This window comes from Gymnogyps californianus, chromosome 2, assembly GCF_018139145.2.
Source record: "Gymnogyps californianus isolate 813 chromosome 2, ASM1813914v2, whole genome shotgun sequence".
In the NCBI taxonomy this organism is placed as follows: Eukaryota; Metazoa; Chordata; class Aves; order Accipitriformes; family Cathartidae; genus Gymnogyps; species Gymnogyps californianus.
Genome location: NC_059472.1, coordinates 114,086,670 through 114,113,148, shown reverse-complemented (window position 1 = coordinate 114,113,148; position 26,479 = coordinate 114,086,670). Strand labels below are relative to the sequence as shown.

Genomic DNA, 26,479 nt, shown 5'->3' with positions numbered 1-26,479 from the left:
TTCAGGAGTAATTCTTACGTATATGGGTAGTACTACTAACTTCAAAGAGCCGTAAGGATTATTCATGGGAGTAAAGATGACATGAAAGAGGCTTTCATTTGTCTTCCCTTCTGTCTATACAAAGCTGTTTGCATATTATCATTTAGTCCTTTTCTAATTATAGCTCATTAAGGAACTGCTCTTATTTGCAGTGATCTTTCACGCCACGAGCTATTAGGTGAGAGATATTCTGGTTTGCACGTGATGATTTCATGGGCTTAAAAAGTTGACTAATTAAGCTGTAAGGCTCAAATGTAAGGGAAATCACTCAGAGATATGCTTTTCTGAGACTGCCCAGATTACATCCAGATGTTTGAATTTCAATTTGCATGCCATTGAATAATATATACAAAATGGAGGAGATCATAACAATGGATTGCTAATGAGTAATTTTAGGAAGTATATAAACAATCGGAGAGCAGAGGCTGTGCTTGACAGTGGATAGTGCTTTAATATTTAAGTCTGTGGAAATACGTTGTTGACTTCAGTGCGATTCAGAGTGTGCTTTAAGGGTTTAATGACTATGGCACTTCAAACAAACAAAAAAACCCAAACTCTTTCCCGCTCTAATTCCCTCAAGTTAAGAAAACTATAAGTACTGTCCAAACATGGGCAGGGAGCATCACAGGGTCAATGTACCTGCTGGATTATTTAAAAAAAGTCTGCATTTCTTAATACGAAGCAAAAGTAATTAATTTCTAAATGCTATGAATAAAATGAAACTACTGCATGGGGGCCAAAGAAGCTCTGAAGATAATAGTAGTAGTATTAAGTCGGTCCTTATGACAGACCCCACATCCCGCTTTAAGGCTTTAATATCAGAATGTATTGTTTAAACTCAGGTTTGTATCTGAATGCTGCAGAAAATGCATTCAGCACCTGGCAATCTCAAGAATATAAAGTTTGGACAGGCAGTTAGATTTTTTTCACCTAACTTTCTGTAGAAACCAGCAAAATAGTAACAGGCACAAAACCAGCTAAACCTGGAATTTATTTCTGTAGGATGGATTTGTGTTTACCAATGATACTTACACCAGAGATGTTTCTAAACTAACCTTCCCAAAGCACATACATTGAGTCCTGGAAAATTTCTCAATGGAACATCTCCGGAACCCCTAGAGGTTGATGCTGTCATTTTATTTATGACTAATGAAAATGGAGCCTTTTTTCATTTTTGCCATTTCTTTCAGAACTGTTTTAAGGAGGGATTGATTGCATTTCTGGAGGTTATTAGATAAAAGCTAAATACATTACACTTTCAACAAACTATCTCATAATTTAAGATTTAAAGGGCATGCATTTATTTAAACAGTCAAACCACTGCCACAGAGTTGAATTGTAGGTCAGATTTCATTTTAAAATGCTTTCTAGCAGATGTTCTCTGATTGTTTGTGAGACAGTCTCTCAGGAAAAATATGGCCATAAATGATTGTGAGTCTCATCTGGCTTTGGTGGATACAAAAAGTTTCTCTTGTGATGTCATACCAAATCTTTATTATTAGGAAAATGGAAGTTTGATTGGTGAAAATACGCTCAAGAGATGAATAGACGTCCTTATTATTCTGCAGTGCAGTTGGCTCGGTGTGTTGGTGATCTAAGTTAATGGAACTAGTTAGAGCTTGTCTTTTTTCAAGGTAGTTTTCAGAATGCTGCCATAAAAATGTTCACCGTACGTGAGGCACTAACCCGCCACTCTTTGCAACATCACCATGAGTCAAGGGCTTATGGATATCTTGGGAGTAGAACGAGACTGTAACTAACTTGCTGAGCTGTTGCAAGGTCCTGTGACAAGGCTAGTGTTCAGGGTAGTTTCCACCACTTGTACCTGCATGATGAGACAGCCTCAAACCCTCAGCCAGCACTAAGGTCCCATGCTGTTTGACCAGCCCATAGGAACAACCAGGGAGCTGCAGCACCTCTTACGTAGTGCCTCAAAGAAAGGACCTTCCCCGGAGAGCTTGCCCCTGTATGGACCCAAAACGCCGGGCAGGGAAGGCAGCAGCCCAGGGGTGCGGTGGGTTTCCCAGGGTGGCAGAGCAGGTGGGTGGCAGCCGCTCAGCGCATTGCTCATATACTGCAGACCAGTAATTAAATACTCAGGTTTTGTCTTTGTAAGCCTGTCCCTCCCTCTCTGTGTTTCCCCCCCAGAAGACCTCTTTCTCAGAATGAAAAGTTGGGTTCAGTTGTCTTTTTTTTTTTTTTTTTTAAATTTTGGAGCAGAAGCCACCGCATTTTGAAATACCTTTGTTTGATGAGAGCATTTGATTGTTTGAGCATTTGGAAAAGATTGCTTTTTCTTTCTGAGTCTCGAGGGCCAGCTATTAAAAATGAGGTTGTGGCCTCTTCAATACAGGTTTTTTTTGAGGAAGGCCAGGCTGACATAGCTGCTCAGTATGAAATGCTGAGAGCTGTTGATTTTCATGGGCTTCAGCTAGAGTTGGTGGCGTTCACTGCCTTGCAGGACAGTTCCTGTGTTGTCCCTCGTCAAGCTCTAACTCCTACTTACAGTTTTATTTTTAATTCTTGGAGTAAGTATGGCTGGAAAATCTGAATAGTATGATGATGTCTCAGGTTTTGTTCACCAAATCTCCTTTGGCTGGACAGCTAGAAAATTTCACAAGGGCAATGGTGTATTTTTTTCCTGCTCCCAAAAAACCACAGTGGAAGCCACCACCTATGCCTGAAAAGTTTCACTGCAAAGTTAAGTGGAGCCCTGCTGCTTTGGGGCAGAAGGACTCCTGATCAGTGGGTTACTCTGGCAGAATGGAAAGGCTGACAGGACGCAGCGGGCAGGTTTGTAGCTGCATTTGAAGAAGGGAGGAGAGTTTTGGTTGTAAGATCTCTGGTTTTCCAAGACTGTGATGGCTTTAATGGCGTTACTCCTTTAACCCAGGCTCTGTCACTTTAAATCTGAGTTGTCCCCACATTTTTCCTCCCTCCTTCCCTTCCTCAGCCTCTTTCCATGCAAAAACAGTTAAACTGCCCCTATGTGATGGCTGGTAGGTCTGGCTGAGAACATTTGCATTCCAGTAAAAAAAAAAAAAAAAAGGTGGGGCTGAACTGAAGCAACGTCTTCAGAGCAGTGGCTCCTAGTTTGGGCTCGTATTAGTTGATGTGCAGCTCCACCAACGAGGCTCAGATGTTAGCAGGGTGCTGTGTGTGGCTCATGGAAAAGACAACCTGATTCATGCTGTTAAAGTATTTGGAAGCAGTAATGCTGTATGTGGGTGGGTTCCTCCTACTTTGGGTAACATGAAGGCTGAGCCCACTGTGCCCTTCGGTCTTTCCATTGCCATATGTGTAATACACCCTGGTTTGCCTCCCCAGCTTTGCAACATCTCAAGAGGAGCATGGATAAAATTAGCAGTGAAGTCAGGAGGATGGATTGGTTAACACTTTGTACGCTGCAATACCTTAACACTATATTCATGTTGCGTTGCTCTTTTCTGTGTTTCCAGATAACCAAGTTGAAAATTGACAGCAACCCTTTTGCTAAAGGATTCCGGGACTCTTCCAGACTCACTGATATCGAGAGGTAATGGGGACTTTCTGTTTACTTTCCAAGCAGATAAGATAAAGAGAAGAGAGAGTTTGTAGGAAAAGCATCCTTTCAACTCCTGAGAAGCTGTGCATTTTAACGTTATCTTGTTGCATATAGTAAGCCTCCTCCACCTCCTTTAAAAATACTTATAAACTTTATGAAGAAAGAGTTGTTTTGAGTTTTGACATCTGTTCCAGTTGAGGCCGATATATTCATCTTCCTGAGGGGGCTTCTTGAAGGAGGGAGATGGTCAGTTTTACAACTTCAGAATGAAAAGCTTTTTTCTTATCATGCCATTTAATCCTATTGAGGACTGTGAATTGGGTCAATGGGAAACAAGGGCAGTGGTCCTGTGAAAAACATCTTTATAGCTCCCCACTGCTCCACACAGTGGAAAAGAAAGAGGGGAGCTTCCCAAAATACACTTCAGCAGTCCCAGACACTGAAGTCAGCAATTATTGCCATCAGGACGAATCCCATAACTCCCACTCTGACGACAAAGATGCCATTTTTGTTTCACCAAAATTGTACTGCAGGCTGCATCAGGGGAAAGCTTTATCTGGAAACTGTTGAGTTTTGTGTGTGTACAGCTCATTATAAGCAACTGCTGCCATAGGGACAGAAGCATTAACCCACAGTTGAGTAGGAAATAAACTTCAGTCTCTTGGTAGCTCTCCAGTGCGTCACATTTTTATGATATCGTGTCAAATAGTTTGGCAAATGAAGCAAATTAAGCTGCCTGTGTCCTTTAGGCTGGAAGAGAACTCGGTGGAGATGGATATAGCACATCCAAATTTTTCTATGAGCACACAATCATGAAAGAAAGTTTGGAGAGGCCAAAACCCTCCAGGCTCCTATGTGGGGATATCCAGATGTATCTGTGAATCATCTTTCACGGGTGCATATAGGGGACAAACTGCTCAATGAAGTCATATCCATACAGCTACAGAAAGTCTTTACAGCATTTCAAAACTTCCATCAATCTAAGCAAGCCCATGGATGGGAAATAGTGGTATATTTTATACCTTACTAGTGACTGGATTATTAGTGATCCGTTGAGTAATTGGGTAAAAGAACAGTAATTTGGGGAAAGCAAGCTTGTAGACTACAGTGCACACTTGCAAAGTTGTTAAAACTCGCTTCCTAAGTGAAAGCCTTCCTTGAAAATTGAAAAAAAAAACCAAAGCAGATTTAATTAAAATAGTATAGCCTGCTGTATTGACAGAGTATTAAGATAAACAACATTCAAAGCTTAGGTTTGTATGCAATACATAGTCAAGAAAGGACCTGTAGGAAGAGAAGAGACTTTGATTTTCACATTTCAGTTTCCTTGTTTTACAGACAGGCGACATCTAATGACACAGCTTTGCAAGGGCTGAGAGAGTCTGAATAGATAAGCTGGGAGAAAAACTTAGTTACCTCTGTGCAGATGAACCGACTATTGTGGTGCTGGATACGAAGGGAATTTTTCCAGAGGACATCTTGTTATAACAGCACATGCATGGCATGGAGTCAGAAATGCTGAGCATAAACCGCAGTGCCCTTTTGTTTATTGATAAGTGTAAGAATAGAGCCTGAGACAGGCAGCCTAGCCCAGAAACGTTGCCATGAAAGATAAGGTAGCAAAATGTGAAACTTAAAATAAATACAAGAAACAGAACGTGAAAAGTATTGAAATGATATTAAAACTCTGGATTTGAGAGTCCAAGTTTGCTTAAGGTCTTATTTTGACTTAAACTGGAAAGCTTAGCCCTGATTAGGGAACAACAATATTTAAAAAAACCACAACACATCAAGTAATGAGATAGCAAAAGTGTAACACGCAAGAGGGCTGGTAAGAGACTGTTTGAGAATTTCCTAAGTTATCTGATATGGTCCAGAAATACCAAGGGTTTTATTCAGTTCCAGCATTAAAATATTCAGGCAGATGAGAACGTCATTCTCTAAGTGCCCACTGGTTCTATAGATTTCATCTTAGTGCCAGCAAAATTGCTTAAAGAAATCTGATATAAAGCAAAAGAAATAGATATGACAACAGGAAGAATTCCTTGCTTGATGTCCATCGCGACATGCATTACAATACGTAGGTGATACATTGAATAGTACCGCATGACTCTTGCTCAGTTTAACTGGAAACTTAGTTATTTCTATAAGATCCCTGTCTGAGGAAAATATTTATTTGCCAGGGAAAAGACTACGCAGGCCAAATGCACATTGGCACAGCTCTTGAAAATCGAATAGTTATCTAGAAGCTGTGAAAATACCTTCCAATGCACTGCTTCCTAAGCAGGCCTGCATACAGCACGTGCATCCATAATCTGCGGTGCTGTGCGGTGATTCTAATGGTCTCCTGTAAAGCATCCTGTGATGTTAGGGCCAAGAGAGCACTCATTTATCGCGAGTTCCAGCTTTTCCGAATGACCTAAGTAGTGTGAAAGTGTACAGAGCTTTGTATTTCATTTCCAGGTATTTAAGCCTGCTTTTTCCTAAACAGCCTTTGGGGAGGGAAACAAATCAGATCAATTGATCTTTAGAGACCTAAAGAAATTAAATTAGTCTGGAGTCAGTTACTGCACTAAACCATCCAGTAATTGGATTGCTCCTTGTAACTGATTGAAAACAGCCTCTATCTGTAACAATATAGGGAGCTTTTCTTTATAGTAGATCTGAGAGAAAAACACATCTTTTTATGACATGATGACAGAAATTGCACTTTTTTAACCTAATTGAATATGATTTTATAAATATGTGACTTTAACGATTTCAGGCTTCCCATTCTAGATTTACGATCCTTATGTAGGAAATTCAAGCTGCAAATGCCTTTAGGATTAAATCTGTTTGCATTATATGTGTTGGAGTTAAAATAATATATGTAAAGGTAGTGAAATTTGCAAAATAGTAGAGGAGGTAGGCAACAGCAAAGATATGGAAGTGCCTGTATTTTCTTTTGTTCCTGTCTAAATACCTTACAATGGTTTCCTTGTACTCATAGCTATATATGCAAAGCTTTTAACCATTGAAAAAAATCTGTGAGTTTGGTATATATCGAATTTTCAGTAGGATGTGAGATTCCTTGCACAATCAACTCTTTCCATACATTACTTTTGGTAATCTATTTATGGCAATGGGACAGACTTTATCTGGGGCTACTGTGATTTAGATAAGTTGCTGATTCACCTTTTGATCTTTCTATGTGGTATTTACATTTCCTCTATTATAAAAAGGCTCCCACAGTGGTTGTGATTGAAAAACTGAACATTTAGCAGCAATTGTCAGAATGTGGAGCTTAACATACTGTGGTGTTGACTATGGGATGCCAAATGCAGTAATGTGGATGATCATGATCTTTTTTTAATGGTAACCTTTGTGAAAAAGACAAATGCATGTTTTATAATGAGCAATTCACTCTGGAGATAGGCTTTAAGGGAATATTTTTATGCTTCTGCTTAAGAAAAACTGCCAAAGCCATAAAGGATGCAAAATCAGAACCCAACAGATTAATTTTTTTATCTTGAGCATGAATTTATCTTTTGAGTTGTTGTGAAGAATTAGCCTTTTAAAAATAAATAGGTAAATAAATAATACCATCACAATTGAATATCATGCAAACAATCCAGTGAAAAAGCTGATCATTAAAGGGTGTGAGTAAACAGAACTACTGAATTGTAAAATAATGATCAAACAAGAATTGACAGATCATAATCATGATCTGAACGTTGCTTGTCTATTTGATCCAGTACGTGATAGGCAAGTTCAGGGTGTGGACTTGTAACTATTAAAGAGAGCTAAGCAAGTATACTCATATGCACAAGTCCAATAATGCTTCTGGGAGGTAGCTACATACTTCAAGAGGCAATATGGAAAAGTGTGGCTGCACACTCAAGTAATTTTTAGGCAGAGAAAGGAAGGATTGAGGGATGGGAGAAGTAACAGACCTGCATCCCAGCTAGATTTGCATGGTAATCAGATTCTGAATTTTCCCCTGAGGAACTTCATGTCTGAGATGTGGAAATACATTGTACCGGCTTACAAGGCTGAAAGAGAAATGGATGCTAATGCCTGGATATGGGCACTGCCCTGTTGAAGTAGCAGTCAAAGCCATGTGCTTAATGATATGCTGTCCGCAGCAGTCCTCTCTCCCATCCCCTCCCTGCTCACCCCACAGAGCTGCCTTCCTCCCCATTCCCACTGCTTACTGCTGGTCTAGAAGATCTTCCCTGACTGTTGAAAGCCCCCTATCAACAGCCAGACATATATACTCTCTGCGACCTACTCCCATGTCCATGGTTAAGTAGGGCTTTGTCGTAGTTCTCCAAGTCAAACTCCCCAGCTGATCTTTCATCCTCGGCTAGTTCTCCGTCTGAGAATATCAGCAACCAGCCATGGGAGATCATCTCCGATGTTTAGGATGGGAGAAGAAGTGAAGTCCTGAATTTAGGGAGAAACACCAGGGACTCTGGTGCCTAAATGCCTGGTATCTGGTGCCATTCCAGATGTGCTGAGGTTACTCCAGCCTCCAGCTGCTGCTCTAGAGGGGTAGACGGATTGTCTGTATTTTCTGCATCGTCCCTTCCAGACCACTGCAGATGGCTTGGATGTCTTAGGACATCTAGGAAGCACTATCTGTCTACATTTAGACACCTGAAGCATTCCCTTCAAATCTGGTTCCTCCGACTCTGCTTACTGTTAGCCAGGCAACTGTTCCTTTTCCCCAGCAGAAAGCCCTCCATGCCAGCTAAAACTTCTTCAATTCCCAAGCATTTAAGCACTCATGCCCTGGCTCATTTTCCACTCAGGCATTCTGTTATCTATCTTTTTACTTGTGCAAAACAGTATAAAAATGTTTTATTTTGCTAGTGTGTTCCACTCGCCTCGTGCAGGTGTAGTGCATGCATAAGGGTAGGAGATGACGTCAGATCAGACCCACGGTTTCCACCCCAGATGAAGTTTTCCAGGGACTTCCCCCAGTCTCAGTTTCACAGTACTGCTCTGTCCTCACCTCTCATCCTGTGCCTGGCAGTCAGAAAGAAATGGTTGCAGTCACTGGGTGAAGTGGAGGTCCGTGAAGTTGGTTATGTTAGAGTTAAGTGTGTCACCATATTTGGTGAAAAAAGATACAGAGAAAGAGCTTTGCTATACATTTGCAAGTGTGTGTTTTCTTCCAATTCAGAGAAGAGAAATGTAATTTTATCTTTTTTATTATTATTCTCTGTATAAAGATGGCTGGTTTTCTCATTTTTATTTGCAGTTGAGAGAAGTGGGGTGGGTATATTTAATAACCTCGTGCTCCTTCTTCATAAGTGTCATTACTTTTCCCATGTCATGGCTTCAGCCAGGCTACGTCACTTCCATGCATATTATAGCTCTTCCAGAATTGCCATCAGTAGCCAGATGTTTATTGCGAGGGCGCCAGTAAACACCACTTTGGAGATACACTTGTTCTTTCTCCTGCAGTCATCAAAACCTAGATTTTTCATAATTTAATTCTCGTTTCCCTTCTTTCTTAAAATCGTATGTATTCTTGGAGTATTGCATCTATCCAACACTTGCCCAATAGTTTTGACTTTGTGTGAAAGTGTTTGGTGGTTCTGTATTAGCTTTCAGGACAAATTAAACTTCAGCTCACATGAGCCAATGTAGTCTGATGGGCCCTGGTTCTTCCCTGGTCAGAATTGGTTCAGTTTTAGTCTAAGCCGTGGAACAGAGCTACTTTGTTGTAGCTGAGGATTTGGTCTGTACTGTGTCAGAGCTGAATTACGTTCCTATGGTCAGCCTGTAATATTTATCTACCAGTATAAGAGCAACTATATGTAGCAAATTAATATGTCTGTATGTTTGTGCATGTGTAAAATAGCAACTAAAAGCCACAGGAGCATGAAGGCTGAGTGATATCTGAACAGTGTTTCTGACAGTGTTTGTTGTTCACTCTTAGCTGCTGTTATGGAAATGTATTTGTCCTTGCTGCTGTGTTGGGTTTTTTTTTTTGTTTGGGTTTGGTTTTTTGTTGTTTTGGGTTTTTTACAGACTTGTTTTTAGCACTTGCGTCTTGGACAAATTAGTCATCTTTTCCCTTAAAAAAAAAAAAAAAGTTCGACTATAGTGCAACTTCCGACAAGTTTATTTTTGTGCCTTCTCAGCCCATTTATTCCATCTGTCTTCACCTCACCTCACTTCTGATGTCTTCTGTTATCTGGGCTTTCTTCCAAACATACTAACTGGCAGCTACAAAAAAAGGAAACCTTTGAAATGCAGAACTGAAGAAGTCATTCAGGCTGCAAACTGATAATTCATACACTTTATATCCTGTTCTGTATTTTTCTTTGTGTTGAACTGAATGGCCAAGCAAAACATGGTTGTCAGTTTTATTATTTTATTATTTTCCTTCTGTTAATTTTTTTTATTAATATTGCCTTTTTCTTGTAAAGAAAAAAATTAAAAAAAAAAAAACCAAAAAACAAACCCCATGACACCAGGAACAGGGAGCAGATTCTGAGGATATCCTTACCTTTTTGCTTACCTAGCACTTGGATAGTAAGGGCAAAAAGAGAAAACACTAACAGGTTGCTCAACTCTGCTCTGAAACTTGTACCTCTTGTAGCTATTCCTGAGACAGTAACTTCTGCAGAAGATATGAGTTCAGAGTGCCTGGCTCTGCCACCTGCTCGTTCTCACCACAGTCTGGCTTTTGCACGTTGTCTTCAAAGGAGGTTGAACCTGGCTCCCAGTGGGATGGGTGGCTGCCTATTACTTCAACTCTATCCTCTTTGGAGCCATGATATAGTTCTAAGATGGATACTAACCCAGGCCTGGCTCCAGCAAGCTAGTTCTGGATTAGCTTTTCTAACACCTTCTGCCAAAAACAAATATATTGCCTCAAGCCTCCTCGTCCCAAAGGGAGAAGGTAGGCTTCCTGTCTCCATCCCCTGGGCACGCTCTCTGCCAAATTCAGGAAAACCCATAGCTTCAGGTGCATGCAGGCATGTAGCAGCATCAGTGTTGACAGTGCATTGTGGCCAGGTGAGCCTTCTTCCATATCAGCAGGGCTTGGGGTCATCAGCTTCAGAATCAGGGTCATGGTGATGTGGCTGCTCTGAATGCACAGCTGAAGCAGAGTAACAGCAAAAGGAGCAGAAAAAATTACATGAAGAAGCATCAAAGAGATGCCTGCTTCCACCTACAAAGAAGCACTGTTCTTTCATCTTGATTAAAGATCCTACTCAGGGTAATCTGGGACTTTACCGTCTCCCAAGAGAATTTCTGTAATCTGGGTTGACAGCAAAAGGAAGTGAGCATCATCACGCAGGGCCTCACTCCTCAGCTGCTTCCCAAGTCAGCTCTGTTTTCTGCCATCTCCCAGTTCATATCCATGGCAAGATCTTGGGTTTAGTCTGTAAAGTGTTAGTGAATTATTTGTCAGCTACATCAGGATTTTCCTGTCTACTTTTGATCCTCTGAGACTACTCTGCACATACAGGGCACTGTTAACTAAACAAGGCCAAAAACTCAGCTTGTAGCTGCAAGACATAAAGCATCCTTAGCTGGAAGTTTAGTTTTGGAATCAGTTGGCAGCAGGGACAAGAGTGAAATGTCTGAACATTTGTCAAGAGGTTAAAACCTGCAGAATGGCAAGATGCTCCCTGTGCACCCTAAAACCTTGCTAATTGATAAATTCTCCCAGCCCTTCACTTCCTTTGATTCCTGGTTCAAAATTCGCTGTTTTATTTCTTGCACAAAGGAGAAAAGTGCTTCGTTCATAATAAGCAGAGATTTATTGACAGGGCTGGGCTCAAGGTGTGCTTCTGTCAGAATGCAGATCATTGGGATCAGCCTGAGCTCCTTTTCTCTGTTACCTCTCCTCACGTTTGTCCTGCCTCAGCATCTTCTCTGTGGGTGTGCTAGTCAATAGGAGCTTAGTTTTTCCCTCTCCATTTGACACACGGTTCTTTCTTCCTTTTTCTCAAACAGCTTCAGCCTCTAACTTGCTCTTCTCCAGCGTGTCATCTGCTACTATTATCCAGTTGTACACAGAGCACAGCTTAATTATAGTAATATATTATGCCTATGTCCGTTTTTCCCCTTCTCTGGGTATTTACAAGATATCTGTGAGTTGAACAGCAGTCTGGAAGACTGAAAATTGTTGGTAGATCATACAAAAGAATTTGTCAGAAAGAAGACATCTTTCCTTTATCCAGCTGGCAGCTTGTGATCTCTCAAAACAAAGTTTATTGCTAATAGAAGAAACTGTGGACTTCTAAGATATATTAAAAGGTAAAAAGTGGTAGGTCCGAGTATTAGATAACAAGTGTCTCATCACAAACTGAGTAACAGAAGTACAGAAGTTGAGCATTGAGTAACTGGAAGTCACTTTGTTCTTCAGCCAGTTGAGTGTGGATCAGCTCTGAAAAATACTAAAGGAAAGCTTTAAAAAACCTCCACCATACTCTTCACTTGCTAATTTTTTTTTTTATGGAGCAGAATCATAAAATGGCAAATATTGATTTATTGTTCAGTAACTTATAAAATTATTTACATAAATACTTTGAACCATATTGAGATATCTGAAGATGTTGCATACAGAATTATAAAGCCAGAGGTTTAAATTAATGTTTTTCCCTCTTAGTATTACAATATTTTGGGACTTTAAAAAAATTTGTTTTATTGGTCCACTCTACAGAGCACCATATTCTGGATATCCTAAACAGTTCACACTTCCATAAACAGAATTTTCAGGAAGATTTTGAGATTTAAGTCCTTTTGGCTCCTGTTGAAAAAAGGGTATAAGCAGGAACCTGTGTTCCAGATTGCCAGCTTTGTTCCTGCATTTTGAACTAGATTTCACAGCCACTTAAATCTTGTTGTTAAAGTTTTACTTCCTCCTACACGCCTACTTTGGAGAAAGTCCTAAAGTACCTCTTTCTTTAAAGGGTGGAGGAGGTTGGCCTCCTCTTTCCAACCTATGTGGGAAACTCCACGTTTCCATAGATTAGATGAGTTGCAACCCCTTTCTTCTCCAAGAAGACTTGATCTCAGGGTGGTGTTCTCTGAGCATGAAACATTTGAGCATGGTGCAGAGGCCACCACCCCTTTCCTTTGAAACACAAAGGGAAGGGAAGATTATCCCTTAGGTCACTTGTCCAGGATGGGGGAGACCTGAGTGCAGACTTGAGCTCCTGTTTTTCTAGGTGGAGGAAACAGTGCTTGGTGGGATAACTCAGAGATATACTTCATGAGTAGAGAAAATATACCACTTCTTATGTTTCTTTGTTCCTTTTGCACATTTAGGCAGTTTCCTGTTCGGCCTTTTGCATTTTGTAGGTCTGTTTGGAGGTTTATATGCAGCATGTGTTGTATGTGGAAAGAAGAGTGTCCACCTGAAGGCTGTGGGGGCCAGGTGCCTAAGTTCTGGTGTGAATCTCAACACTTTGTGATGTGAATCACAGCCTCAACCTCTAAAATGAAAAATCAGTAGATGTGTTGTGATTATAGCATAAGCCACCAACATGGTTAGGCAAGATAAGCTTATACAGTTTTGAATATTAAATCCTAGCTGCACAAAAGGAACTGCTTTTGTGAAATTAGTTGCTTTCCCTGATCCAAGTTTCCTCATTAGACCGTTCCCACTGCCATAAAAACCTTTGCTTCTTGTGCCAATGAATGAGATTTATCTTCTAAAACCTTTAGCATACTACCTGCAACATTACAACGTTAAAAATAAATAAATAAACCTACCACATAATTCCCTGGTTTCAAACTTTGCAGATTTAGGGTTCACTAAGAAGTCATCTCTCTTTTTCCTTTAAAAGAAGACAACCATATAGAATAATAGAGTTCTCTGTCTAGCATACAAACCCATCTGGAAAGAATTTAGTCTGCAATAATTGTGGGCATTTGATTTAGCTTTAAATCCCTGTAGGTAATACAAATGTAAATTTATTGGGGTGAGTTTATCCCCAAACTGCGATTGGATCCAATGTTTCAGAGATTAATTTGGCCCACTGCACTAAAACTAGAGACTGCATTGTTTCTGTTGCATCAGGATATTACTACATGCTGTAATGTCTGTCGTTATAGGCAGACCTTTACTAGAAATAAAGTCAATAGAGACAATGCAGGCAATCACCTGAATCACATTTATTTTTCAGACCTTTAAAGATTAGTAATTCTTTGGTTATGAATACGTTTACAGACTGGTATCTAAATCACTCAGACAACTCTGGTCTAATTCATTATTCTGTTATTCTGTACTCATCTGAGATAGTCTTTTTGGTTAAGTACGATTCTTTGCATTTCACATTCTGCTTCAGAAAAAAAAAAGTTTCAAGAGGCATTCAGCACATAATGTAAACAATGCCATCTGTCTTTTTCTTTGTAAAATCTTCTTTGAGATAGCCCTGATATGCCTACTGTTTTCAATCACTTAAAAGGCAGTAATTCAATTATATCATCCTCTATATAGGAACTGCCATTGCTTTCAGTCCACTTCCAATCCTGACACAAGTAAATCACTTTGATAAGATCCCCTTTTTATTTATTATTTTTCTGAGGAGACTAGCATAAGTAATGATGCCAGTGATAGACCAAGGACAAAATGACCATAATGGGCTTTCTGTAGGAAAGGAAAACATGTGCCATTGTGATTTATCATGTTACTTGGAAAATGTTTTTCCTTGGAATTTCTGCAACGGCCACGCTCTCCGAGTGAAGGGCATTAGCAAGTATGAATGGCTAAATGGTAAATTCAGACAAAACCTTCACCGAGCAGCAGATTTAAAGAGCTATTGCTACCTAGATTTCTTAAACGGGAACAGAAGGTCAAAGCCATTTTGGAAATGTGCCTAGGTCGTATTCATCTTTGGTATAATGCCACCTACTTACATGGAAACACGCTGGGAACGTGTAAGGTTGGATCTTCCTTACAAACTGCTATGGCTTATCGTGCAGATATGCCTTCCTTCTATTTAAAAATTGTTTGGGTGACTTCAGTGCTTTGTGCCACCAGTGAGGCGGGGGCCTGGCAGACACGTCTAACCTCCCAGAATAGACATGGCACGAGATCGGTAGTATCTGTAGACTTCCTGCTACGAACTGGCTTCGACTCTGATGCTGCGAGAGCATGGTTAGAGCTGAGCTGTCTCTGGACACATCTGTCTCTTGCCCCTGATTTCAGAAAAATGGGAGAGCGCCAGATGAGGTGGTCAGGTGTGATGTGAAAGCTTGTTTGAAAGCAGCTGAACCACAGGTGTCTCTTTGAACCCAGACTGGTCACTCAGCACGAATAACCCCAGAGCTTGCGTTTTCAAATTTGTGAAGAGTGCTAGTCTCATATTCCCTGTCTGAGACCACATCCAGGAAACGCAGTGGGAAGTTCTCTACTTTGTCTGCTGAAGAAGCAGCACCATGCAGGTAAGAGGTGATTGGCAATGTTAAAACACCACAGGCCAAGTTCGGCATTTCCAGTGACATGCTATGAGGTAACCCTTTTGTTAAGTAATTTTGGAGAGTCTGTGTGAGAAAGCTCTGATCTGGACAGGGAAAAGGCAGCATGTTCATTGTATTTAACCTAATGAATTAGGAGGCTGTTTAGGATCTTATTGATATGGTATGTTGTTTCCTTTCACAGAGAAAGCGTGGAGAGCCTTATCCAAAAGCATTCCTATGCCCGATCCCCCATTCGAACCTATGGAGGAGAAGATGATCTTGGAGATGACAGCCAGGCAACACAAAGCAGAGGTAGGAAAATGTGCTCATGAGGTAAACTGTGGTGACCTAGTTATGCTTGAGAAAAGGAGGACCACAGTCAGTATTGTGTTACTCCGAAGCATTTCTCTGGTGTGTCTCTGCCATCAAGTCCTATAATGAAGAAAAATACTTGTTACCTTATGGCTCTTCTGGACATCTGATATGCCCATGGCACTGGTGTGGGTGGCTAGTTCAGGAGGCAGCTCTAGAGATGCCTATACAGCCTTTGCCAGCGGAAGAGAACTCTGCTTCCTCTTCAAGACGGCTGAAAAACAGGCGACTTCATTACCGTGGCGCTGAGAACAAGCTAACGCTCCCCATCCCTTGGCAGGACTTACTAGCTGGGGCTCAGCCCCATTTGTAAAGTACCGTGTAGATGTGCCGTTTGCTGCCCCTCCAGCCTTCTGTGAACAGAGGACTTGGTTCTGACCATCTTCAACCAGCCTGTGGTTAACCTGCTTTGCCTCTACAGGAAGAAAAGTCCATAGCTCCCTGAAAAATTGATGTTTAATTGTTATCTCTTGGTCTCTAAAAGGTGCTTTTCCTGCTGAGGCAATTCACCTCAAATGCTTTATCAAATGGTTTGTCTACTTTAGCAGTCGCAAAAGTAGTAGCAAGGCAGAGTTGTTCTTTGTGGGGATACTCGCTGGACAAATTGCATCTGTCATAATTTGTCACTGGAGATAGATCTCAAACCCATCCTGTGGGATCGCTGACTAGCATAAACTTGTGTTGCATTATACTTTGCATGTTGACTTTGTGACCTGCCTGATATGCAACAGCCACTTGAGGTAAAGCAGTTCTATCTGCCTTCCGACTGGCAGTGCCCTTGTCTTGTCCTCTAACTTCATACAGTGTTGCTAAGATAAGAACATTATTTCTGGTCATAAGCTCTTTGGACTTGTGCAGGGAAAACACACTTATTTTTAACCATGAGTTGCTCTTCAATAAAATGTGATTAGGTGGGCTTGTTCATACACGTCTGTTCCAAGAGCAGTTCCTTAGATTGTGGAGTTTCTGGAGCAACTCCTCAGCTGGTACGATGCCATCCTTCCACATATTTCTGGGGGATTACCTCGCTTCACGCTTCAGCTTGGATACTAGGTCAGTTATTGCTGAAGACTGTGTTAAATTTTCCCTTGCCAGAAGTGCTCAGAGCAAGGCACCTTCTCTCCAAGAATTCCATTTCTCTCTGGTATGATGTCCTCCTTTGGGAGTGACAAAGTGAACGAGGTGAACCTCAGTATGAGAACTGGCCTTTAGAGCCTTTCTCTTCTGAAGAGAATCCTGAGGAAGGTGTCAGAGGATGAAGGAATAGTTTATTAAAATGAATTTTATGTATAATATATACAGGATACAGTTCTGCATTTGCTTGCAATATGGCAAATGAGTAAGTGAGGAAGATGATGAGTTGTGGCAACCAACTTTTTTCTAATCTGGGAGCCATATGCTAACATAGGACATGATTGTTCTGGGCAACCAGAGGCATGCACGGAGGGTAAAACATACTGCTCTTGCAGATGAGTACCTTGTACTGCCTTCACTCTCTATTTAGGCCTGGCGTCCTTAAAAAAGGCAAAGTCCTCCAAGATATGAGGAGAGAAAGAACGATCTTATTGAAACTCCACAGACATTTTTAGTTCTTCTGATGCATTTGAAAACTAACTTGCATGCAAAATTGAGGAGTGTCCTTCCATACGTGTGAGAGCTGACAGACAAATACAAACATGCTGCTGGGTGGTGTGTGTTATAAGCTCTTGGAGGCCTCAACTGCCTCAGAATTACTACAGCACATTTCCTTGGTGATGGCAACTGTAGTATGTGAGACTTTTTGGAGTACTAAGTTGCAATTAGAGACCATTGCAGCTGGAGGAGGAAAAGGCCCTTATGGAGGTTCCTCATGAGAAGGAATCACATACTTTGTTCTGTGTAAAACAAAGAAAGTCTATCACTGCTATTTATTTCTAATTACATCCAGAGCATTCTCATCTCAGCCAATTTCAGCCATTGAAAGATGGAAGTGGCTAGCCTTCAGTAGTATATTTATCACAAGAAATCTGTTTCCAAAGGAATTAACAGATATGAAATATATAAATCCAATTAAAACTCTTTAATGCATAATGTTGGGCTGCCTGTGCTCCAGCATCCACACACAGGATTCATGGTAGCCACCTGGAACAGAGCCAAATGTAAACCACCTCGTCAAATCCAGATTCGCATCCCGCTTTCCCTGTAGTGCAATAATGCTCAGATATCCTCTGATTTGTAAAGGGTTTTGCGCTGGTTTGTGAGTATGATGTTATCCTTATAGTTTGGCTCTGGATCCTAACTTCCCAGCAGTTAGGATTTGGTTCAGTGGTGGGGTCAGGATTTGGTTCAAGTCCATTTCTACTGCTGAACTGACACAATTTCTCCTTCCTGTTACTGGCACGTTTTACTTGTTTCATTAAGCAGAGGAGGAATTAATCAAGAGTAGCTCTCTTTCTGATTTGAGAATATATCCCTAAAGAGATTTATGATTTTTTTTAAATAATAATTTGCATTTTTTCTTTCTATTGTTGTTTGCTTATGGTTTTGTTTTGAGTACATGGCTATGATTGGTTAGTATACATAATTCCAGTAAGTTTACCTTGACAGATGGATGTCTTCATATTTTTTCTTTTCACTGTTTGGATGAACCTATCTTCTAGAATCAGATTTATGAAACTAATACCTGTTGTAAAATTTGTTTTCTCAGAACGTTTTGCAATACTGGCTTGAAATGGTATTTTCCCAAATATTCTTGCCAGTAAATTTATTTCTTAAAGCAAGAAACATTTTCTCAATGGACAAAGTTGGATAAGAAAGAAAATACAGAAGAGACAAGAGTTGAATTACTGTTTGAATAGGAATAAAAAATAAGAGTTTATTTATAGGATTTTATTGTATTCCCCGTTTCTAGAAATCAGACATCTGATGATGACCAGATGCACAGAGGAACTGCAGAGGTGAAGGGCAACATCGTCACCAGATTATTTGAAAATAACCATGTATAATTATCAAAACAAATTATTCATTGATTTCCCAAAAATTTTACTGTCAAAATAAAATAAGTAATTAGTTCTAATTTAAAGACACCATTTTTCCTTTTTTTCTGATTTTGCAATCTTCAGAGAAAAAGTGTTTTAAAGAGGTGGAAGATTTGTGAAAAGAATTTTTGGAACTTTTCAGATTAAAAAAATACCAAAGAAACCACTTCCATTTGATCAAAAGTAGATAATTACCCTGGGAGCAAGTTTTTAATATTTTTGTGCATTTCACTTAAAACCTCACACCTCTTACTATGATTTATCATCAGTGTTGTTTCTTAGAGCACTGTACATAGATGGAAAAATAAGAAATGTTTTGACATTTTAGAATTTTTTGTTCTATATTTTGGAAAAAGTCACGTTGAGTGAAAAGATGCAGTGTTGACAAGTTTTACTGGGGTAAAAAAAAAGAAAAACTTGTAGTGCAAATTACATTTTTCTGCATTTTTGCCAGACTGAAATTTTAGAAAAAAATAACCAGTTCTACTGAGGATCTGATGTAAAAAGCTACAAGCGTGTCTTCAAAACAGAGATGTAATACAGTGAGATTCCACATCAGAGTAGATGCTTCAGTGTTTAGTGGCAGCATTGCAAGGTTCTTCAGTGTTTAATACCAAAAATGTCCAATGTGCAAAGGCGATTTTACTGTTCAAGCCACTGCAACCAGCTTCTTAAAATGGAAATTTGTCTAAGATGCAGTGATAAAGGACAGCAACTGGCAAATAATAATATAAAGAAAAATACAAGGAGAAGTATTTGGGGAGTATTTCCAATGACAATTTGTCATTAAAATTAGCCTTGCTGTGAAAGACTTTTTCTCCCTTTTTGCTATTGTACCAGCTTTGCGTGTTGCAGTGCACACGTCAGGCGTTCTTTCTCTTTGCTTGCAGGGTCAGCCTTTACAACATCGGATAACCTGTCCCTCAGTTCCTGGGTATCCTCCTCAACCAGTTTTCCTGGATTTCAGCATCCACAGTCTTTGAGTGCCCTGGGTACCAGCACTGCATCCATAGCTACACCCATTCCTCATCCAATCCAAGGATCTCTGCCTCCGTACAGCCGCCTGGGAATGCCTCTTACACCCTCTGCTATAGCCAGCTCCATGCAAGGTAGTGGCCCTACTTTCCCTTCCTTCCACATGCCTAGGTACCACCATTATTTTCAGCAGGGTCCTTATGCAGCTATCCAGGGACTGCGTCACTCCTCTGCAGTGATGACGCCATTTGTATGAGTGATGTAAGACAAGAGAAACACGAGATTTTAAATGTGCAAGTTTGGTATGAAAAATACAAGGGACCTTCCTGAAAGGCCTGTGGCAGGAGTGCTGAACTCGTAACAAACCAGCTAAGAAAATGCATTATGGATATAGATTCCTCTGTTGAGGGATCACAAGAAGAGAGCATGCAGCTTGGAGCTGCTCACAGATCTATGTGTAACACAGCCGAAATGGATCTCAAAGTTCCCAGGATTTTTGGTGGCGTGCAGCTTGTTCCAAAGGTGCATTATACCTAGCGGAAAGAGATTATGTTTATGCAGCAGTGTACAAATTAATTGTGTATAGGTCTTTTTTCATATGCTAGAAGAATTCTGAAAAAGGCAATACTCTTACTCATCTTCATCTCTTTTTGTGACTGATGAGCATCTAAACAGAAAAATGTATTGCTATAACTTTGAGCATGTTTTAGGCTATCTCAGCACACATTTGCTGAGAATGGGACAAAGTGGAGAAGACCACTGTCCTTTTTAAAAGACTGGCTTATATTCACCAAAAGCAGTATTTCTTAGTTGCTACTATAATCCCAAAGAGAAAATTATTAAGAAGTCTGTCTTTGTTTCTTTCTTTCTTTCACAAAACACTTATCAGTTCCAAAAAAGAACTGTGTTACAGGACTGTAGCAGTAATGATGTATTCTGTCCTTCAGTCTAAAAAGATGTTTGTCCTATATCCTAGGAGGAGCAATTTAACTGTCTATTAAGGTATGATGAAGGAAAATGGTGATTTGGGAAAATCTGTTACTTAAACTTAGAAACCCAAGATATCAAATCTTTAAATCAATGCTTGTTTGCTGCTGCGCTTGCCACTGAAGACCTGTTTCTAGCTGCAAATGTGTACCAAGTTAACTGAATTTCAGGCTTGATCAGTCTATAGACTCTCTAGATCAAACTATAATCGATGGACTGGTATAAGATGAGTGGCATTGGAGTATCCTTCTACTTGTTCTTGGGTTTTGTTATGGCTGTTATTATACAAGCTCTTTGGCCAGGAAAATGAGGGTTGTACTGTCTGTTTTTCCACACCCCAGAAGAATGGTGGAGTTTCCTTGGGAAAATACCAGTGCAGAACTTCACATGTAATTTTTTTTAATTCATATCTTCCTTTTTTCAGTTAGTAATTAGGGTTCTCATTCAAAGTACTGTCCACTTTTTCTAGTATGTTATGTCTGATGCAACAGAGGAACTGTAGAGGTATAAGAAAAAATGACCTCTCTGCAGAGAGCTAGCATGAATCCTTTGCACTGCTGAAAAGAGTACCAGTGCGATGCTGGCTTTCTGCGTGGCGGGAGCTGGGATTTCACTGTAAATAAGAAGTCAACACAGAGTTTCTGGGTAGAGTTGCATCCAAGTTACAGATGATAACACATCTGCTGATAAAAAAGAACTAGCAATCCAATCTCGTATATTAAAGATTTGTGTAGAGCTGGAACACAGAATGGAAAACAGACATTTTTGGCACTATTCTCCTCTACTTTTGACCAGTGTGTGTTGGTATCATATAGTAAGAAGCAGAGTGCAGTAGACTGAGTCACCCACCTCCCATCTCTGTGACGTGCAAGGCAAGTCACGCACCCTTTTTTGTCCCATTGCCTGATCTTACGTGCCCCATCACACAGAGCAATGACAACCTCCCAGGCTTTTCCCAGTTTCTACTGTAGGCCAGTACTTGCATCCCACAGATAAGGGCCATCTTTTTGCATTTCCCAGTAGCTGACTAAAATCTTGTCAAATTGGCCATTTCAATCATGTCAGCTATCTGCAGTATCATCCTAATTTCCCTTTACTCACTGTTGGACCTGCTGATAAAAACTGACCTGAGGCAATTTGCAACTTCTGTGCTCTGGATGTGAATGAAAACGAACTTTTATTTACAGTTTCTGAGTTCAGAGCTACTAGAAGCAGTTCCATAAATGAATATAATGAGTCAAGCTCTGCAGTATTTAAATGGCTTAGAATCAGACACTAAATTTGGCTTGATGTATCCAAATACTAGATTTTGCTCCAGGCTATCAGATTCACCTGAAAAGTGCATGTTGCAAGGCTGTGTCTACTTATGACCTGTTTTGATATAAACCCCCCATTTTTCAGGAAATTAGATGATACTGGCCCCACAACAACATAACTCTTTAAGTACATCTACAATTCCACAGAAATGAGAATTTCAGGGGAGATTTGGAAGAAAATTTTAATCCCTCTCCTTCAGTTGCATGACTTCTGTTAGAGTTATATGAAGGCCCTATGATGATGTGCACTAAAGCCTGTGGGGAAATTCTGTTTCTTTTATCTGTTTCCTTCTGCAGCTCCATTAACTTATCTGGAGTTGCAGGGGATATGGTTAGGTTCAGAATTCAAGCCAGTAGCTTTAATGCTGATGCTTCCGTCAGGAAATAGTCAAGTAAGTAGGCAGCTTTTACACGACTCCAGAAATAAGTTTGGAACAGGTAGGCTGATTTAGGCGTGCTTTACAAGTCACAGAAAGCCTGCTTGTACATTGATCTGCCCTTCCTTCGTGAAGCAAATTCAGAGAAATAAACCGTACAATCTCTTTTAGCCCTGTCCCAGTCCCTGTTCTGAAAACACCAATATTTGGCATGCAGAAATGCCCCTGATACTCTTTCAGAGAAAATTCTCCAGGCTCTTCCTGGAGAATGAAACTGGGTTTTGACAACATCATTTACAAAAAACATTAAATGAAAGACAAGTGCTTTTCACTATGTATAAAATGTGATTCATATCTGAAAAAATATGGCAGTAGACTGTCCCTATATAAAAACATGACAAGGCCAATTCCTCATCCAAATTCTCCATGATGAGTTTCACATTGTAGATGATGCAGAACTATCTGTCAAAATCCACAGCTTGATTTTTCCAGTCAGATCAAGTCTCTCTCAGTGTGCTCATCCCTCCCTGCGCTGCTCTCTGGCATATGCTGCTCTCCGATGGTTTCATTGCTTTGCATCAGAAACCCACTGGGTTTCCCCACTAATGCAGAATCACGGGCAGATCCCAAGCAAGGGAATGAAGGCAGCTTGTGGGAGCCTTCCCCAGGAATAAGGTCAATAGGTATGTCCAGTCCTCACCTCCTCCTCTTTGCCTTCACAATTCTACCTCCAAAACCACAGAGACCGCAAGAGGCCCAATGAAGAGATCTTGCCGCCTCGCAAGGTTTCTTTTTCCCTCTCCCTCTCACCTTCCTGTGGGCAGGGGGCAGCATGGGAGTGATTCCAGGGATAAAATTCCTGCCCCACTGAAGTCAGCCTCAAATTTCTTGGCTGTAATGGAGACGGGATTTCATTCAACATTCTTACCTAAAAATAAAGTCTAACTGTAAGAACAGTGACTGTAGTGACAGCAACAATATAGGAACTCTACAGAAAAGACTAAAACCCAGCTACAAATCAGCTTTAGCATCGATTTCATAATTGGAAGAAAATGAATGTAGATTTGTAATCAATTGGCTAAAGAGCGAAATCGCTCTTCCTAAAAAAAATTATCTGTACTACTTTGACAATAACTCAGTAATTTGTTTAAGGAGTTGCTGTACTGCTGTCAAAATTATATCACTTTCAGGACAGAACATCTGTTGCTGGTAGACAGTCTAGGAATGCCAAATATAATCTAGAGTTTATTTTCCAATATAATTCACATTTTATATGCCATGAGAAACGCTCTTCACCTTTATGAGCTCTCTTGGCTGAGCAAACTCATGCTGGTTTATGTTGTTGGGTTTTTTTAAGAACGGTGGAGAGAACATGCCTGAATATGCTTTTCAAAGAGAATGATAAGATTATCCTCCAAAGTGTTACAAGTACTTTTGGGTGTTTTCTGGATTACCCTTTTATCCATAGATAGTCAACAGCCTCAGGTCTTTAATCCAACAAAAGCATCCCAAAGATTAACAAAGCTGACTTAGATGCATTTGTCTGAATTTTTTTCTTCTACTTTTGAAGCCCTGAGAGAAGCTAGACATAAAAAATATTTTAAATTTGGCTGTTTGGTTTGCAGTATTTCTTTATATGGCCTGAGGCACTGTCAAAGACAGAAATTCAATGCCACTGGGTTTCAGTGGTACTCTTCTAGGTATAAACTGACAAACAAGCATAGATCAAGTGGTTAAAGGTACCGAGTTTCTAATGGAAATGCTTCTTCCTGAGTTCAAAGATGGTAAGTTGTATGATAGCTAACATACTTGGTAGTACAATCTACAAAATGCAATTGCAAATTTTCTCCCAGAAGGCTTTACCCGTGGAGGCCGGGACACTGCATGAGTGTGTACACATAAGAAGATGTTGCCGCTTCCAACATCCAGCAAACACTAACCGGCATTTGAAAATGAACCTCTTTTAAACTGAAAACATTTGGGCTGGCAACTTGATTATGCACTACATCCTCTTTATGTGTGTGTACTATAGGGAAACAGAAATATCAATGAAAATTATTGCAAAAACTTGGGGAGCTTTCCACAACTGTAAGTTAATATAAATTGTGGTAATTTACCCCCAGATAAGGGGTAAAAGCAACAGTGAGATCAGTATAACACTTAGGGCTCCTTATCTGGGAGGGAGTTATGGCCACAGCGCTTATACTCATCATCTGCAGATGGATGACATTCACTCGCTGCAAGATTAATTTTGGTTTTAGTGAGATCTTATTCTCACTGTTCCTTACAGAGTGTTTTCTGCTGCAGGAGATGTGGTTTCTTTAGTAACCACTTACTTGCTGGCCAGAGAATTTATGTATTACTCTGTAATAAACTGTCCTTGCATATAGTCTCTAGTTTATCAAATGACAAATTCTTTTTCTTTATTTTATCGTTTTAAAAGAAAACTAAGCAGTGATTTAAGTAAACTCTGAAGTAACTTTTTATGATAGTTTAAGGACAAAAAATACAGTTTGCTGTATTTTACCTTTAGCACATTTAAACAAGCTAATCTTTTTTTTTTTTTATTGTACCTTCAGAAACATGAGGAAAGATTTGGTTTAAAAATAAGGAAGGTGAAAAACTGGATGTAACCTCTTTAACAGAATGTACCACAGTTCTGCTGTTTGCTGTGTTGACTTTGTTGTTTATAATGCATTGCGTGAGCACATTCACCATGTACTGAAGTGTGTGTTTGTGTGTATGGGGTGGGGGTAGGGGGAAATCTTTTTATGGAAAAAGAAGTTATGAACATAAACTATGAAGCAACATCTAATGAAAAGTTTCTTTTTAAGTGCAATATATTTATTTCTGCTAGAAATATAATATCAACATTATGTAATATTTGAAGCATTAAATGTTATTTGTAAACAGCTTAAAATTATATATATATCACAAAAATTGTACAGAAGTGCAAATGTGTGGATATTCAGTTTCTTTCATTAAAATATTGGGTGTTTTGATATATCATTCTTATTTAGCCAAATCTTTCTGCTTCTGCTGTTTTTCCTCTAACCAAGTCATTAGAGTGCAGTGGAACCAGTGACAGATTTTTCTGAGAGCGCACAAAACTCGGTAGGGCTGCTTACCTGCAAAAGCTGGCCTAAATCTTGGATCCATATGGAGTGATAGTTGTACTGTAGTTAAATACAACTGTAGTTTGCATATAGTTACACAAATGATTTTTTCAAAGTGCTTTGCAATCACGTTCAGAAAAATTTCTGGTTTTGCCACCGGAGCCCAAATAAGTGGCTGAAATATGGGGTTCCCAGGATCCCCAAGATAATAAACAGAGACCTAGGAAACATAGTCTAAGAAGAAAGCAGAAAGGAATTAGATCTGTTTAGTCTGGAGAAGTGAAGATTGTGGGAAGATACAATAAAGTTTTCAAATGTACAAAGAATGTAAAGAAGCGAGGAATAAATTCCTCTCCACATCTGCTGCAGGCTTTTATTTAATGGGATTTTATTTCTATTTTAATAGCATATATTAAAGCAAGCGAGAGTTACCTGAGACATCTAAGATATTCAAAGAAGAGGGGGATAGTGCAGCACAGCACTGGATTGCCTAGAGAAGATAAGGAGCAATATCTATCACTGGAAGTCTTTAAGAACAGGTTGAACACGTATTAGTCAAGAATGATGTGATCAGAGCTAATCTTGCCTTGGGACAACCAAATGATCCCTTGAAGTTCTTCCGAGCTTTCTATGAGAGCCATCCCTTAAAGCAGTTTCTGACAAAATCCTCATGTTACTCCCAAAGTTTTTGTTACACACCTGTAGTTCAGCTTGTCCTCAAATTGAGATCAGCTGCTGGGTCTTTTGCAGCTAGTTCACAAGAGTCGCTGGCTTACAAAGAAACTCAATGTGACAGAAGAGCTGCAAGGTCCTACTGAACAGCAGTAGCATTGCCTTAATTTGGTTTTGTCTGTGAATGTAAGCAAGGAGAGAACAGCCTGAGGTAATTCAAATCCACTTTTAACTATGCTGAGTTGCAACCATGCATTAATGTATCTCTTTTACATTTGGAATATATGAAAATGAAGACAGATCACTAAGTTGGTAACAGCATATGATGCCTTTTGTCTCTGTATTATATTTTTATGTCATCTTGTTAGCAAAAAACATGTATTCTCTCATGGATATTCAGTGCTGTGAAAATCTTTTGCTTAACCTCAGGCTAGGGGGCTTTCTTGATTACATGCAAAACTAAGCGCGTGCATTGGCACTTTCCTGAATCAGAAATATGGGCTGTGTGCTGGTTCAAGATACAGTTATGCCAATGGTCTCACTGACATCACTAGGCTGGCTTGCTTGAAGTTAAATCAGTGCTTAAGTATTTCAGTGGCTCTGCAACTGTAAAACTCCTTGTGCTTTGTAGAATCAAGACCTTTGGGAA

General features: G+C 39.9%; 1 protein-coding gene across 1 annotated transcript in view; it reads left to right on the top strand.

The window, feature by feature from the left end:
• Nucleotides 1–19,638, top strand: part of TBX20 (T-box transcription factor 20) — a 34,835-nt gene extending 15,197 nt beyond the window's left edge. The window contains exons 6-8 of the mRNA XM_050892075.1: nucleotides 3,498–3,574; nucleotides 15,201–15,310; nucleotides 19,278–19,638. Coding sequence (XP_050748032.1) covers nucleotides 3,498–3,574; nucleotides 15,201–15,310; nucleotides 19,278–19,618 — 528 coding nt within the window. The 3' untranslated portion in view covers nucleotides 19,619–19,638. The remainder of the gene's footprint in view (nucleotides 1–3,497; nucleotides 3,575–15,200; nucleotides 15,311–19,277) is intronic.
• Nucleotides 19,639–26,479: the final 6,841 nt, after the last annotated feature.